This window comes from Neoarius graeffei, chromosome 26, assembly GCF_027579695.1.
Source record: "Neoarius graeffei isolate fNeoGra1 chromosome 26, fNeoGra1.pri, whole genome shotgun sequence".
Classification (NCBI taxonomy): domain Eukaryota; kingdom Metazoa; phylum Chordata; class Actinopteri; order Siluriformes; family Ariidae; genus Neoarius; species Neoarius graeffei.
Genome location: NC_083594.1, coordinates 11,678,885 through 11,697,195, shown reverse-complemented (window position 1 = coordinate 11,697,195; position 18,311 = coordinate 11,678,885). Strand labels below are relative to the sequence as shown.

The window sequence follows — 18,311 nt, the reverse complement described above, 5'->3', positions numbered from 1 at the left end:
TACACCCAGTGCCTACACTGCTGATGACTTGAAAGCCTACAAAGGGCTACAAGCTTACAATTATGTTGTTAGTGGCTTGGTTCGTGATATTACAGCTGTTGTTAAGAATAACCTACACATAGTTATGGCCAAGGTAATCTTGTTGATATTTATCTTTTAATAATATATCTTTTCAGTTGAAAAATTAATACTTTTTGTTACTATTAAGGTATCCATAATTTAGGTTAATTTATCCAAATTATACATATGTATTTATGATATATGCCTACACAACAACTATGCTTTATTTATATAATAGGAGGGAGAGCAAGCCCCAAACCATCCTAAATTATTATTATTATTATCATCATCATCATCATCAACATCATTAAATTGTAGAAGTCTGGGAGGCTTGCTCCTCATACAGTTATCAACTTGGGGCCAATTTAGCATGTTTTAAATCTGAATTTCTTGCGTTTGCTTACCTCAAAGTGTCCACAGATCATGCACAGACTTATCCATTATATCCACAGTTTTTTGCCAAGTCTCACACAGGTTTCTTTCAAGTCTACTGTTGGGCCAATAAGTCATAAATAAAACAGCTCAGATTTGTTTAAGTCGTTTGCCACTCCAGTTTATTCTCGTGGGTTCACATACCGCTGCCGTTATTTCCCCCTAATCACGAGTTTGTTGGTCTTCCAAAATGGCGCAGGGTCTGTTTACTTCCGGTTTCGGGTGACGTCAGTGAAATCCCTCTATAGTGAGTAGCGAGCAATTTCGGACACAGGGATTGCCAAAAGACGCGCGCGCTCTCTTTCGAATGCTGACGTAATCAAGCCGGAAGTTTTGTTTGTTTTGATGGCAAATCAGGAAAGTTTGAAAAAAGTAGGAAATTCAGTCCGATGACTCAATCCAGCTTCCAGCGGTCTGGTCTGCACTCTGACTGATGTGTGCATGCTCTGGCCAGCAGAAGGCGCGAAATGATGCTGCTTGCCCTTCGCAGCGAGATGTACTCGTCGCTATGGCATCAATATCAAAGCAGGAGGAGGAGGTGCAAACCGGCACGAGCCTATAGTTATATAATAATTATAGGCTATAGGCCTAATAATTATTATACAATATTATAAAATGTTCAGGAATCATATAAGGCCCCCATACCCTGTTAAAATATGGCAAAATATAAAATTATTGTTTGAAAAAAATGAGAAGTTTTAGCGAAAATCGGCCATTTGGATTTTGGCGGCCATATTGAAAATTTTGACTGTCCCCAAATTGAAATAAATTCTGGATTGTTTACAGAACTATAATCAACAATAAAAATTCTGACCCCAAATTTTTTCTGATTATCCCGTCATGACCTGTCTACATTGTTCATGACTAATGTGCATTTATTTCAAGAGCCGGAGTATTTTGATACCGTTGTTAAATACATAAATGAGAACACCACATAACACCATAATATAATAATCAACAAATAATAAATATATTGGACTTTTTCTCCCCCGTCTGCAGGTTGGGATATCTGTAAACCAATCAGGGTGCTCTTTGTCTAGCATGCACTTCATGAACAGGAACACACGCAGTCTCCCTCGCGCACTCCATCATATACGCGATACAGACATTAATGTTTCGCGTGCACGCTCTTGCTCGCTTGCTCTAGATTCCGGGAGATATTCGCCAATTTGCGGGCATCAGGGAGCAGTGTTGCCAGATACTGCTGACGTTTTCCAGCCCAAAACATGTTCAAAGCCCACCGAAATGCACTTAAAACCGCCCAATCTGGCAACACTGTCAGGGAGCCACTATCAATATGCGGGAACTCTCGGAACTTTAGTTGACGGTGTGTCTGAATCTTCTCTTCATACATCATCTTTTTATTTTCAACTAGCCAGCCGGGCTGGCTAGCGACAGGAATTACTTGCCAAATGAGAAATTAAGTCGCCTCGGGCGACCGGACCGCCGCAAATCTCGAGCCCTGTATATGTAAACACCCTTTCGGCAGTTAATTAGGATAACACATCACAGCAAACAGTCATAAAACACACACAATACCTTGTTCCCATTTCCAGCTAGGTGCTTAATTATCCATAATAAAACTTTACATTGCAAGGCAACGTCTTCAAAACACCTTTTCCTTCTGTACACTCTTCAATTAGCTGCCGTTCACGTGTGAACACCTATGCGCAAGTTGCTGACTCTCAGATGAGAGTACGCCAGAAGGGCTTCAAAAAAAAAAAAAACCGAAAACGTAAAAGGCACTAACAAAAATAAAACTTACAGGAAGTAGTTAACTTGCTTATATACCATCAGTAAGAGTCATTTACACTCCCACCAATCATGAGTAAATAATGGAACAGTATACGGTTTACATTAGGCACGAATGATTTCAAACTGAAAATGACCTTCCCTATAGAAATAACTTGTTTAGAAGGTGGAAAACCCTTTTAAACCATGAACTATGAGCTTACAAGCTATAGCTGGAAGGTATTATTAACTATAGGGTGAACAGGCTTAATCAGTCTCCAGCAGCAAGACTAGCTTCTGGACTGGGCGCTCCACTTCAGACATCTTGTGAGACACTCCTCTTTCTTGCCAAGCTTGCTGTCACCGAGGCAGACCTTAACTCTCCTTACTAGTCCGTCTTTGTCAGTAGTGATTTCTGAAACTCTGCCCAATCTCCACTCGTTCCTGTGCACATCCTCTCCTTTCATCATTACGATATCTCCAACTTGCAGATTTCTCCTGGGAGTATGCCAGCGCTGTCTGAAGGCAATGTTGGCTAGGTATTCCTTTCGCCATAGACTCCAAAACTGTTCTGCCAGTTACTGAACATGTTGCCACCTTTTCTTGCTATACATGTCTTCTCTGACGAACTCACCTGGAGGAGGCAAGGCCTTGACATATTTTATAGTTGGGAGATGATTGGGGTGAGTGGCTCGAGGCTGTGTGTGTGGGGTCACTGAGGTTGTTAACAGTCAGTGGACGGCTGTTGACAACTGCCATAGCTTCATAGAGGAAAGCTCGTAGTGAAGCATCATTTAGCCTACCAGAACAAAGAGCAAGCGTGGCCTTAGGATGCCTTTCACTGTACTAATCTGTCTCTCTCACACCCCTCCGACATGGCTTGAATAGGGTGCATTCATGCTGATCTCGCATTGTTTCTCAGCAAGAAATGCAGCCAGCCAGTCTGCACTGACTTCTTTGAGCTTCTTTGAGTTCATTTTTGGCTCCAACAAAGTTGCTTCCTTGATCAGACTTGATTTGACGAACAGTGCCACTTATGGCAATAAAGCATCGTAGCTCATTTATGAGGGCGTCGGTGGACATGTCGTCAAGCATCTCAATATGGATGGCGCTGGAGCTAAGGCAAGTGAAGAGAAGGCCATACACCTCATTCTCCTTTCTACCCTGCTTTGTGAAAAATGGACCAAAGTAGCCCATTCCACAGAAGGTAAAGGGGGGGGGTGATGGTTCCACACGTTCAGGGGGGCAGATCAGCCATCCTTTGCTCTTCCGTTGGTTTCCGAAGCAGTCTACAGGTAACGCATTGACAAATGTAGGATGCTACTGCCTGATTGATGCCAGGAATCCAGTAGCCATGGGACCTGATGTCATTAATGGCAAGACCTTTGCCTTGATGTTTCATCCTTTCGTGGTGATGAGCAATGATCATCTTTGCAATGTGATGATCCTCGGGGACGATTGCAGGGTGCTTGATGGAGTCGGGAAGAGAAGAGCTGCACGGCCTACCTCCCACCCTGAGGATGCCATCTTTGTCGAGGAAGGCATCAAGTGAGTATAATGGATTTTGAGATGGTAGGGGGATCCCTTTGCTCAGCCGTTTCAACTCCTCTTGATACACATTTTTCTGCAGGTCTAGGATTATGCAATGTTCTGCATGTTCTCGTTCTGTTACAGTGGTGAGACTGTTTGATCTGTTCTTGCTGATGCACCTTAGTATGCATGCAACAGCTCGAGTAGCCAGTGACCAAGCTGAGAGCTTAGATAAGCGATCAACAAGGCTTACTCATTCTGTGGTTCTTGTGCCAAGCACTAGAGCACTTCTGACCTCTGGATCTCCGATCATTAACTCTGGAATCTCAGCAACAGGCAGCTTCATTTCCTTGTTCCATAAGAACTTGGGTCCAGTGAGCCAGATGGATGAACGAAGCTCGCTGGGAGTCAAGCCCCTAGAAGCATGGTCAACAGGATTCTCATTGGTTGGGACGTATCTCCATTGCTGAAGGGCCGAGCTGAGATGAATCTTCTGAACGCAATTAGCCACAAAAGGTGTGGAATCGTCATGCTTCATTGTTGATGTATCCCAAGATCACCTTAGAATCAGTCCAGAACAACTCCTCAATCCCAGTAGATGCAAATTCGTCCTTGAGCATGTTGCTCATCTTCACAGAAACAACTGCGGCTGTTAGTTCCAATCTCCGAACATTTCTAACCTTGGATGGTAAGACGCGTGCCTTTCCTACAACTAAGGCACAGTGAACATGTCCCTCTTCATTTTGAAGTCTCAAGTATGAGCACTGGCCATAACCCTTAAGGCTAGCATCCAAGAAATGATGCAGCTCTGTCTTTGTGACCTTTCCAAATCCAGCAGGTGAGTAGGTACGGGACATGGTAACATTATCTAATTGGGCTAGATCACTTCTCCACTGTTCCCATTTTGGACAAAGTTCATCTGGGAGAGGATCGTCCCAGCCTGTGCCTCGCCTATACATCTCCTGAAGAATGGATCTTCGCTTTGAGCAGAACAGGCACCACAAACCCGAGAGGGTCATACAAGGAAGCCACTACAGACAGGATGCCGCGGCGTGTTGCAGGCTGATCCTTTAGGCTAACGTTAAGCCGGAAGTGGTCGGATTCCACATCCCATTGAATTCCATTGAATCCGCATCTGGCGGCGCAATCGAGCACTACGCGAAGCTTTTCCGGCTTCTTTGCATGGCGAACACCGTGATGAGGAACGTACCATCTCACCTTCACTCCCACCATCTTCAACCTGCTCTGCATCTCCCTTCTCGATTACCTCCGCCATGAACTCGACATACTGCTCCTTATACCTTTCGTCCCATTGCAGTTTCCTTTTCAGGTGGTTGAGGCGTATCATGGCTGAGTCTTGATCATCAGGCAAGCTAGGTCTGTTTTTGAAGGGCAGGGGCATTTCATAGTGGTCATGCGTGTTTTTCCGTATACCCTCATCTAGCTTATGGAGGAAGGCAATGTCATCTTGTGACACTGCTTTGCTGTCTTCACTGCCATCCTTGAAGTCAGATTCTAGAATGCGAATAGCATTGGCAGAAGTTACCAGAGACAGCTCTTTAACCGTGATTTTGTGACACAGGTGACTTGTGCTCAACGGATCATGGCCTTGGGCTGAGCGCCCCACAATAGTCCATCCTAAGTCTGTCCGTATTGCACAGGGTTCCTCATCTCCTCCTCGGATGACCTGCCTTGGTGCCATGGCTCTGGAGCAGTTGTAGCCTATAAGAAGTCCTACTTCACAGTCCTTTAGTGGTTGGATTTCGTCTGCCATTTCTCTGAGATGACTCCATTGTTTAGCCGTCTCACAAGTGGGAATGCGAGCATGGTTAACGGGTATGCAATCCTTCGTGTAGGCAACTGGAAGATCAACCTGAATAGCAGAACTGTATCCCCTTACACGAAGGCCGGAGACACACTCACTTTGTAGAACTGTTTTTTCCACTCATGGTGGTCAACTTCAACTTCACTGGATACTTATCAGCAATTAGACGGTCGCTCACTTCTTGGTTGACGAATGTTCTATCGCTTTGAGTGTCAAGTAGAGCATAGACAAGCTTCTCAGCTGTTGAACTGTTTTTAGTTGACACCCACACTGGTATTACCATCGATGTGTAGGATGAGCCTTCGCCTGTTACACTGAGTGATGTTGCAGCAGCAGCACTTGGAGTCATCCCTGTTTCAGATGAACACCTTTCCTTTCCATGGTTGTAATCATGGAGGACTGTAGGATGCCTTCCTTTGCAGTTGTCACAGAAGTGACTATGACGACAGTCTTTTGCGCCGTGTCCAGATTTTAAGCATCCGTAACATGGTTTCTTCTCCTTTACGTGGTTCCGTCATTCTGCCAACATCCCTGTGAACTTGGGACATGCATGAAGTTGGTGTCTGTTATCTTGACAAAGGATGCATGGAGCTTAAGCCCTTTTCTGGTCTGACCTTTGATTTGTATTGTCTGTAGCTGTGCGAGTGGTGAGAACACTGGCCTTGTTTCTCTTTGTGTCTCAGATTTCTCTTCTCAGTGTTCGAGTCTGATGAAGGAAGCGCATGAAGCGATGTAATTGGATTGCAGGCAATCTCAGCTTCAGTTGACACAAATGTTGCACAGTCCTTGAAACTTGGAAATTCTTGCTTCTCGTTCAGGCACTGGGTGACTTGTCGGTTCCAGTGTGAAGCTGCCCAGTCTGGTAGTTTGTGCGCAAGCTTCTGGCTCTCCTCACAGTCATTTAGTATGTCAAGACCCTTGACGTGAGGCATGGCATCTTGACAGGCATTCAGAAAATCTGAGAAGTTTGAGTCCTTGAACATCCTTAGGTTGAATCCTTGGCCAATTGGTGAGCTTCTCTCTGAATGCTCGCTGAATGGCGAATGGCTGGCCAAAGCGACGATTTGGCTTGTTCCAGGCCTCCTGATAGGCTTCATCATCATTCCGGAAGAAAGTGCCTTCTAGCACCTGGCATGCTGGACCACAAACGTATTTCTTCAGATAATAGTTTTTCAACTGGTGTGATTGCTCTTTGGTCAATGAGTGAGGTAAACGCTGCTTTCTATTCAATGGAATTGCATCACCATTGAAGACAAAGGGAGCCTACTTAAGGCTATGCTGTCTTGAAAGACCTGAACAAGAGGGGAAACATCTGTGTGAGGGGGTGTTGCAACATGAGATAGAGGGACTGCAGTTACAGGCACACACTGTTTCCTTTCATCGTTAACGCAGTCAGCAGCTTCATGTTCCGTCTCTTTATCGTATACCTTTAGCTTAGCTTGAGCTGCCCGCACTTCCTTCACTGCCTGTAATCGCTCCAACTCATGCCTTTGTGCCTCCAGAGGCTTCTGTTGTTGTTCCTCTAACTCTCGGATGACTTCTCTTTGTCTTTCTTCTGCCCCCATCATTTCATAATTTGCTTCCTTCACTGCTAGCTCTGCAGCTGCACGCTTGGCTGCCATGGACGAAGCTGTGGAGTCAGACTTGCTGTGACTTGTCAAGGAAGCAGCAGATCCATAGACAGACTTTGCATAGTCACGGTGGAGCAGTTCATGAAGGCGGCGTCTTTCCATGTCCTCATTAAATTCACCTTCTTCGTCTATTGCTCTGCCGTAGGCAATGGCGATGATTTCTGTGGTAACTGATTCACAAGTGTCAACTCCTCTTCTCACGCCGGTGGAAAGTGTGGCAAGATCTCGAATTCCAAAATACAGGTTCATTACGTCTTCCTTCACTTTCTTAAGCTCTTCAATGAGAGGCAAGAGCTCACTCTCTGGCATGTACGTCTTCAGCTGATCTCTTGCTTTGCATATGTCGAGCTTCCATTTTTTGTACATGGAGAGCAGCCGTTTCTCCTTTTTCTTGGCCTCTTCATCTTGTAGTGCACGCATTTTCTCTGTCAGGTTCCGCGCATGTTCAGAGCGTCGAGGCCCTTCAGGTTCATTCAGGTCAGGTGTCTCAGATACAATTGCCACTGAGTGGAGCTCACTCTGGAAGTCTTGAACTTTGTGCTGGGAACCAGGCCTCTGCTCCTCTGTCTCCTTGAAGCTACCTGACTTTGACATTATCAACTCAATTTGAAATTATTAAGTCAGAAGAAACCTCAAGTATGATCGAACCTTTGCAATAAACAGAAAGTTGCTGTAGATATCCAGGTAAGTATTACAATAAAGGCAAACCTTAAAGTACTTGAAATGCAAATACCGTAAATCCTCTAATATAGGCCGGGGCCTTTATTTCACTCAAGTGCATCTTGGTCCAGGCCATTATTGGAAGGAGGCCAGAATTAGAGGCAGGCCTCTATTTCTATTTGAGCAAAACAGACTACCAGTGGAATGAATAAAAACGAGATTTTGTGTCTATTTGAACCTATAAAATAGGTTGATGCTTGGTTGCCTGGTTACCACCAGACCTACCGGTAATCACAATCAGGGGCGCCTGCAGGGTTGAACTGTAAGGTACGCACTAGCGGTGTAATCCCCCCCCAAAAAAACACGTTTGCGTGCTGCAGTTTCTATGAAGAGTCGATCTATAGGCTTATACACAAAACAACGATAGAACTTTAACTTGAAATTGAACAATAGCCTTCCATGAACACAGGCTGATATTTGAACAACACATGTGAACTACACACAACAATAAACAATAAACTCTTTATAGCCTCGATTAGAATCTAGTGAACTTGCTCAGCACTACCACACGCACGACTCTGACACACACTGTAGCACAACGTGGGGTACATAGACTCGTTGAAAAACTCCTCGGGTATTTTTCTGAGTTTACCGAAAATCAGAGTAGAAGGAGCCACCCACCCTCTGTCTGGTTTGAAGAGGTTCTGTAGGACATTGAGCTTTACAGAGTCCGGTGCACATTTTAAGGCATCTGGTTGAAGTTTACCTATGTCTGATAAATCTGATGTCAGTGAAAGCGGGCTGACTCGTGGCTCATTAGTAAAGCTATCTGATGGCTTATTTGTCAGCAAGGTGGAGCAACCATCTACTTCTGATCGTAAGGGACATGGGGAGATGTAGGTGTTCTTATATGAAATTCACTGGATGTATGGCTAGTTTCAAACTCAGAGGTAGATGAAGGCAATTCCCTCAAAGGAACTGAGCTAGCATCCAGCTGCAGCGTACTGCTGCTAGGTTGCGGAGGAGTGGAAGCTGCCGGTGCCGTGTTACTAGCTGATACTGGAGAGGACTGGCAAGCAGATGACACCCCTGGATCACTGCTTTTGGACTTTTTCGTAAAAGTCTGAAACAAGCTCGTTTGTTTCAGGGTTCGTTTACTCATTTTTGACTCGCTTCTCAATAAATTCTCGCACAAGCTCTGACTACTGACGATTGTCTGTCTCCGTTTCTCAAAACTGGAGAGAATCTCAGTGGTGCAAGAAAAGTATATCTGCATTGACCAATGAGCTTTCTTGGTCACGCACACCCCGCCCACTCCTGAAGCACACAAATGCGCCGGCACACACACGTCTCTCTCTCTCTCTCTCTCTCTCTCTCTCAAATTATGTTGCATTGCCAAAGCATTCAGGTAACAATTATAATTAAAAAAAAATCTCTCTCTCCCCAAGGTACGCCTAGTGCGTACGGTCATACGCCTGGCGGCGCCACTGATCACAATTGTCTTTCAGATCGGAACGATTGTGTAAGGCCACTATGATCTCAGAAACATCGTTGGTTATAGCCCCGGCCTGTATTAGAGTCCGGCCATTATTTACCTCCTCCGACAGCGAGACCGGCCAATATTAGAGTCCCGGCCAGTAATGGAATACAGGCCAGTATTAGAGGATTTACTGTATCAGAATATGAGCATGAACAACTAGCAGAGCTGCATTAACATGCAGACACTCAAACAACTGTAAATGTCCAGGTAAGTACTGTAATGAACACACTTCTCAAAGTACTTGGCATGCAAAAAATATAAAATGTCCTTAATAAAAAAAAGTGTGTATGTGAATGTGTCCATGTGCAAGTGTAAGCAACAGTTTCTTTCCTTTGCTGAAGATGAGTATGAAAAGTTCACTGGTTCAGTCTAAAAGGGCTGTTCATGTGGAGCTCACCTTGTTGCAGTCTGTAGACTGTGTAATATAGGTGTGTACTCTCAGTTCTGCTTCAATGTCAGTGAATGTGACCGTACTTGACCATTGCATCGAATCCATGAAACCGCTGCCTGGATTGCCGAAGTGGATCACGTGCCGACACGTCGGGACATGTTCATGATGAATCCATGTAGACAGCGCATGGCGAAGTAGTAGCAGCAGGCACGCCGTGAAGACCCTCCATCATGGCCCGTCATAATGGCAGCAAGTCGTCGGATCAATGAGGGCAAGCTCTTACTATAGCGAACTCCAGCCAGCCAATGTTGAAGCTTACTGATGTTTCAAGAAGCATTTATTATGTTCAGCCGTCATCAATTTGAATACAAATATACTTCCTTTCCTTCACAACCTTCCTTCACAAACACCGTAAGAGCTGCATATGGATAAATAAAATAAAATTAGCTCTCACAAGCATAAACGTTTCCATAATGTCAGTTAACCACATGTGGACATTTATCAAATATTCACTCACATATAAATCGGTCAAAGCACATGAAAAGCTAGAAAACCAGCATTAACCCGACATTACAGCTTATCCATGTAGCACCCTTTCGCATAAGCTAACCTTAGCATGGCTAATACAACAACGATATACGTAAACACCCTTTCGGCAGTTAATTAGGATAACACATCACAGCAAACAGTCATAAAACAAGTTGAAACACACAATACCTTGTTCCCATTTCCAGCTAGGCATTAATTATCCATAATGAAACTTTACATTGCAAGGCAACGTCTTCAAAACACCTTTTCCTTCCGTACACACTTCAATTAGCTGCCGTTCACGTGTGAACACCTATGGCCAAGTTGCTGACTCTCAGATGAGAGTACGCCAGAAGGGCTTCAAAATAAAAGACCCGAAAACGTAAAAGGCACTAACAAAAATAAAACTTACAGGAAGTAGTTAACTTGCTTATATACCGTCAATAAGAGTCATTTACACACAGCATGAGCTTCAGTTGAAAAAGAGGAGTTTGATGCCTTTACATGTCTTGGAGGAAGTACATGTTAGCCTTCACTCACATGGTTAGAGAGACCTGGCTAGTGGGTGGATACTAGCAGGTGACCACACTGGACAAAAAACAGGTGGAAGAAAGAGGAAAACAAAACAAAACAAAAAACTATAATCTTCTAATGTGGTGAAGACGTTAGGACACATTTATTTAACATTTATGGAAGGAGATCCAGATATCAGTCAGCAAGTTTCCCCAAGATGGAAGAATCTTCAAGACAGAGGACTTTGTGCTTTCTGGTTTCTCAGTCACACGACATCCCACTTTTTTTTTTTTTTGGTCTCAGAATAAAACACAGGAGTGGCTGGAGAGAATGACAGACATTAGGCCACATTAAATGTAAACAGAAACAAATTAAACATTCATTCAATGTGTCATTCATTAATAAATTAAAAATTGCAATAACAAACAAATCATATGGTTTGAGGGGAATCCTACACTTTGGGCCATGCTGTTATATGAAAATAAAATCACGCGGCATAGATTTTTACACACACCCATCGTGTGATATTCCATACTTTTTTTGTTTAGGTTAACATCAGTTTATAATGACTAAAGTATTTTAAATAAGTAAGTTTCTCTCACTCCTCGCTACCATGTTACACGCTCTATAAACAAAGTTCATACTTTAATCAGTAAAAAATCTAAAGGTCACAATTTGTTGATTAAAATAAGAGAGACTGAGGCTACATCCCAAATGTACTGTATTGCACTTTTAGTGCACCAGATAGTGTGCAGGGTAGAATAAACAGTGAGTGTTACTGAGCACCAGAGTGGCCTAATGTCTTACAGAGATAGTCTTTATCGTCAGGATCTTCCACTTTAACGGAGAGACCTTCAGGTGGGTTGTCGAGATCGTCTCCATAGTTGTAGATATTCAGCTCCAGCGTCTCCTCTTTCTTTACACAGGCTTCTGAGGTCTCTCCATCCATGGATGTCTCGGTTTTCATGTCCTCACACAGCTAAAGATCAAACAACAAACCTGTTAGGGCGGGACGGTATCCATCCCACTCGGGAAGGTGCTGCTCTCATTTCTCACAGCATAGCTCATAGTTTCAGAACAGGCCTAGTTAATCTGTGACAGTCCAGTGCCAAGGCCAGGGAGCAGACAGACAGATTAAACTGTCTGCCTGCTACCTGCACAGAGTCATCACACAGGTACCATTACATTGAAGCATGAACTGTTAATGAACTTCTTACTGATCTCACACAGACACACAAAACCCCGATTCCAAAAAAGTTAGGACAAAGTACAAATTGTAAATAAAAACAATGCAATGACATGGAAGTTTCAAAATTCCATATTTTATTCAGAATAGAACATAGATGACATATCAAAGGTTTAAACTGAGAAAATGTTTCATTTAAAGAGAAAAATTAGGTGATTTTAAATTTCATGACAACAACACATCTCAAAAAAGTTGGGACAAGGCCATGTTTACCACTGAGAGACATCCCCTTTTCTCTTTACAACAGTCTGTAAACGTCTGGGGACTGAGGAGACAAGTTGCTCAAGTTTAGGGATAGGAATGTTAACCCATTCTTGTCTCATGTAGGATTCTAGTTGCTCAATTGTCTTAGGTCTTTTTTGTCGCATCTTCCGTTTTATGATGCGCCAAATGTTTTCTATGGGTGAAAGATCTGGACTGCAGGCTGGCCAGTTCAGTACCCGGACCCTTGTTCTATGCAGCCATGATGCTGTAATTGATGCAGTATGTGGTTTGGCATTGTCATGTTGGAAAACGCAAGGTCTTCCCTGAAAGAGACGTCGTCTGGATGGGAGCATATGTTGCTCTAGAACCTGGATATACCTTTCAGCATTGATGGTGTCTTTCCAGATGTGTAAGCTGCCCATGCCACACGCACTAATGCAACCCCATACCATCAGAGATGCAGGCTTCTGAACTGAGCGCCGACAACAACTTGGGTCGTCCTTCTCCTCTTTAGTCCGAATGACACGGCGTCCCTGATTTCCATAAAGAGCTTCAAATTTTGATTCGCCTGACCACAACAGTTTTCCACTTTGCCATAGTCCATTTTAAATGAGCCTTGGTCCAGAGAAGACGTCTGCGCTTCTGGATCATGTTTAGATACGGCTGCTTCTTTGAACTATAGAGTTTTAGCTGGCAACGGCGGCTGGCACGGTGAATTGCGTTCACAGATAACGTTCTCTGGAAATATTCCTGAGCCCATTTTGTGATTTCCAGTACAGAAGCATGCCTGTATGTGATGCAGTGCCGTCTAAGGGCCCGAAGATCACGGGCACCCGGTATGGTTTTCCGGCCTTGACCCTTACACACAGATTCTTCCAGATTCTCTGAATCTTTTGATGATATTATGCACTGGAGATGATATGTTCAAACTCTCTGCAATTTTACACTGTCGAACTCCTTTCTGATATTGCTCCACTATTTGTCGGCGCAGAATTAGGGGGATTGGTGATCCTCTTCCCATCTTTACTTCTGAGAGCCGCTGCCCCTCCAAGATGCTCTTTTTTATACCCAGTCATGTTAATGACCTACTGCCAATTGACCTGAGGAGTTGCAATTTGGTCCTCCAGCTGTTCCTTTTTTGTACCTTTAACTTTTCCAGCCTCTTATTGCCCCTGTCCCAACGTTTTTGAGATGTGTTGCTGCCATGAAACTTCAAATGAGCCAATATTTGGCATGAAATTTCAAAATGTCTCACTTTCAACATTTGATATGTCGTCCATGTTCTATTGTGAATACAATATCAGTTTTTGAGATTTGTAAATTATTGCATTCCGTTTTTATTTACAATTTGTACTTTGTCCCAACTTTTTTGGAATCAGGGTTGTACATATTCTTTCTGCAAACTTAATTCATACATTTAAGTTTTCTTTTCCTTTAAATATGTTTTACTCTTAATCTAGTCCATTTAATAAAGTGCCAAAATTTAAACTTTAATATGCAGTTGCCTTACTTTTCTTTTCAGTGTATTAGTTATACATATGTTACGGTAATTGCATCAGAAACATTCTAAAATTAGTTATAGTAATACAGCAACTTATTTTAAGGCGGCAGTTCTTGGGTTCAGATCCCTTTGTGATCAACAGGAGGTCATGATGATCGATTCTCTTCATTGGATTGCATAAGATGGAGCAAACCACTGTTCATATTTTCATGCGCATTTTTGTTACAACACTACTTGATCATAGATAAATAAGGTATCCCGTAGATTTTTCAATCTATCATATACCCAAGTAATCGATAACAAAACAGTTTAACTTGCATATTGAACTTTAAGGTGAAATTTCAAATGTGTATACATTAATACTATTTAGGTCAGAAATCATTGAAACACTGGTAAAATCTATCCTATAAATCAGTGATTCTCAAACTGTGGTACGCCAAAGAATTACTTAATTAAATATATATATAAAAAAATAAATAAAACGACCGCGTGGGTTTCCTCCGGGTGCTCCGGTTTCCCCCACAGTCCAAAGACATGCAGGTTAAGTTAACTGGTAACTCTAAATTGACTGCAAGTGCGAATGAGAGTGTGAATGGTTGTCTGTGTCTATGTGTCAGCCCTGTGATGACCTGGCGACTTGTCCAGGGTGTACCCTGCATTTCGCCCGTAGTCAGCTGGGATAGGCTCCAGCTTGCCTGCGACCCTGTAGAACAGGATATAGCGGCCAGAGATGATATGAAAATAAAACGTGAAATACTATCCATAATATCTTTTTTTTTTTTTTTTAAAGATATTTTTTTTGGGCTTTTTGCACCTTTATTGGATAGGACAGTGTAGAGACAGGAAATGAGCGGGAGAGAGAGACGGGAAGGGATCGGGAAATGACCTCGGGCCGGAATCGAACCCGGGTCGCCCGCATTCATGGTATGGCGCCTTAACCACCTGAGCCACGACGCCCCCACTATCCATAATATCTGAATGGATGAAAATATCAACCGATGACAAGAAAATGAAAGGAGATACAAATTAAGTTAATAATTTAAAAAAAAAAAGTTTGCAAATGCTTCTGGGTAGCCATACGTAGCGTACGTACGCACGCATTCCCGCCGGTTCTGCTGACAGACGGCTATCCGCCATTGGTAGCTACAGACGAGGCTGTGATAGGAAAAGGTGGAGGTGGCTTTGCTAATTATGACGATGTGGCAGCGGGGGCGTGGCCAAGCAGCAGTCTGTGAATAGATCGCGGGGTCGGGGAAGGTAAGTGGCCAAGTCATTACACCTGGTGTCAATTAATGTGTGTGTTTGTTTGTTGCAGGGATGGAGTATAAAAAGAGGGGGAGAGCAGAGTCTCCCCAGACCAGAACACGTGTGTGATTGTGTGAGTGAGAGAAGCTGAAAAGCTGATGTAAATAAGCAAAATAAAAAGTGTCTGTGTGAACACCAACTCTCGACTGCTGTGCTTCTGTGCTCCACCCACATCAGGGATTACTACAGTGGTGCCGAAACCCGGGAGATACAGAAGGGAACCACCCCATGGAGTCCTCCCCATTCGAAGAGCTCATCCTTGCCCTCGCTACTGCCCAGCAAAACCAGCATCAAGCGCTGATCACCCTCCCGAAGGAGCAGCAGCAGCGCTTCGAAGCCTTGATGCTGGCCCAGCAGGAAGATCGCCAGGCGTTCCGGCACCTGCTCACGTCAGCAGGGCTGTCGGCCACCGCTGTTGCTACCCTCACAGCGGTCTCAAAAGCAGCCGGTCACCGGCGGCAAATCGCCGGCTGTAGCTTGTTATGCTGCCGACTATTGTCAGTCGAGTCACAAAATTTAATATTAAATATTTCTGACAGCAAAAAAAAGTTGTGAACGTAAATTACATCCACTATGTCATGTATGTCCGTTGCCGCGTCAACTGTGTTTACATCCTCAAGTCATGAGTGTAGCCATTACTGCCGCCTGTGTTGCCAGATTGGGAGGTTTCCTGCCCAATTTGGGCAGTTTTAAGTGCAGTTTGGCGGGTTTTGAACATATTTTGGGCTGTAAAACGTCAGCAATATCTGGCAACATATTTCTTTAATTAATACAAGAAATTAATGGATGCCAACGTTTTTGCCAAAATGGTATTTTATTTTCCATTGTTTAGGCAGCTTCAGCATCATACTGTGAGATTCTGTTCAAATTGTTTATCTTCTATGAAGACAGCCATTTATTTTATTAGTTTATAATTATTGTTTAATTTAGTCTTCAGGAGAGACTGCCTGCACACAGCACTAGTATTAATAGTTTTTTTTCTTACATGAAAGCTGAGGCATTTATATTATATTTTAAGGTAACTTCATGTTGTGCTATGAGGTTCTATGCACTTTAACTTTTGAACCAACAGGTGCATTTGGATAAGTAAAGCCTATTTTTCTGCATTTTTGTAGTCCTGGTAATCTTTTATATTGGTAAAGTTGTTTATAGGACCATTTCTCAGTGTCTGTTTTTTTAATCAATAATTTTTCAGTAATAACTTAATATTTAACATATCACTCAATTTTAAACAACCCTCGCGCCTCCCCCATGGCTTGCCCCCATAGTCTCCAAAATTTCTGAGAGAAACACTGGCGTGCGTAACAACGCGAATCAAGCTTAAGCTAGACGACCCAACTCAAATACCTGTCCCGGGTAAATGTTATCCCAAATTTAGATGGCCTGTTCCAAACCATCCCACCCCATGAAAAATTCGTACTTGCATCCATCTATCTATCTATCTATCTGTCTATCTATCTATCTATCCCTGCACGCTTTGCGTGCATTATGTCTGCCGCTGACAGACATTTTACCATTTTGCACCCTGCTGTAAATTATTTGTACCCTGCTATTCTCCCAAACTTCGAAGCCCCTGCCCTCACGAAGATGGGACCTCAGGACGACCGGAAGCGTTCCTCGCTCTCTTTGAGCAGGCAGCCAAGGCGTGGGGGTGGCCGCAGGAGCAGCGCGCCGCCTCCTGCTGCTGACTGGCGAGGCGCAGCTCGCAGCGCAGCAGCTCCCTGCTGACAACCGACTGGTCTATGCCGACCTAAAGAAAGCCAATCTGCAGCAGCTCGGCCGCTCCCCGGAGCAGCAACATCGTCAGCGCTTCTGGACACTGGCACTGGAGGAGGTCGGCTGGCCATTTGCATTCGGCCAGCAACTCCGGGACGCCTGCCGGCGGTGGGTGAGGGCGGAAGACCGCGACGCCGAGATCATCAATCTGGCGGCACTGGAGCAGTTTATCCCTCAACTTCCGGAAAGAACTGCAGAATGGGTCCAGTGTCACCGTCCGGCGTCACTGGAACGAGCCATTGAGCTGGCGGAGGACCATCTGTAGGCGACTCCGACGGCAGGCAGACGAGGCGTCTCTCCTCACTTCTCTTTTCCCTCTCTCTCTCTCCTGTCTTTTGTCCCCCTCTCCACCCTGTTCCCCTGCCACAAAGGCGGCGGCTGGCTCTTCCCCAGCCGTCCCGTCGCACCCGTGGTGTCCTCCCATCTCCCTCTTCTGTGTCTGTGTTATCTCCCCCTCAGGTGAGTGACACCCATAACACCAGTGCACAGGGAAAGCCTGGGCCGGTGTGCTGGCGCGGCGGGGAATCCGAGCATCTCCAGAGTCAGAGCTTCACAAGGGAAATGGGTGCTGTCATCCAGATCCCCGACGTGCCAGAAACTGCCCCCGATCGGGCCAGAACGTATCGCATACTGGTGAGTATTCAAGGGGATACATATCACGCTTTGGTAGATTCCGGTTGTAATCAGACCTCAATTCACCAACGCCTGGTGCAAGGTGAGGCATTGGGGGGAGCATAAGCGGTGAAGGTGTGCGCGCACGGGGATGTCCACCATTACCCACTCAGGGGCTTCAAAGTTTGTGAGAATAGCAGGGTGCAAAATGGTAAAATGTCTGCCAGCGGCAGGCAGGCAGGCAGGGAGGGAGGGAGGGATGGATGGATGGAGTACGAATTTTTCATGGGGCGGGATGGTTTGGAACAGGCCATCTAAAATTGGGATAACATTTACCCGGGACGGGTATTTGAGGCGGGTCGTCAAGCTTAAGCTTGATTAGCGTTGTTATGCACGCCAGTGTTTCCCACAGAAATTTTGGAGACTATGGGGAGGTGCGGGGGTTGTTTAAAATTGAGTGATATGTTAAATATTAAGTTATTCCTGAAAAACTATTGATTAAAAAAACAGACACTGAGAAATGGTCCTATATACAACTTTACCAATATAAAAGATTACCAGGACTACAAAAATACAGAAAAATAGGCTTTACTTATCCAAATGCACCTGTTGGTTCAAAAGTTAAAGTGCAGAGAACCTCACAGCACAACATGAAGTTACCTTAAAATATAATATAAATGCCTCAGCTTTCATGTAAGAAAAAAAAAAACTATTAATACTAGTGCTGTGTGCAGGCAGTCTCTCCTGAAGACTACATTAAACAATAATTATAAACTAATAAAATAAATGGCTCAGGCGTCATAGAAGAAAAAAACAATTTGAACAG

At 44.1% G+C, this 18,311-nt stretch overlaps 1 protein-coding gene across 1 annotated transcript in view; it reads right to left on the bottom strand.

Moving 5' to 3' along the window:
- Nucleotides 1-18,311, bottom strand: part of LOC132874173 (zinc finger protein 271-like) — an 86,344-nt gene that overhangs the window by 31,695 nt on the left and 36,338 nt on the right. The window contains exon 2 of the mRNA XM_060910150.1: nucleotides 11,649-11,820. Within this exon, the coding sequence (XP_060766133.1) occupies nucleotides 11,649-11,808 (160 nt within the window). The 5' untranslated portion in view covers nucleotides 11,809-11,820. The remainder of the gene's footprint in view (nucleotides 1-11,648; nucleotides 11,821-18,311) is intronic.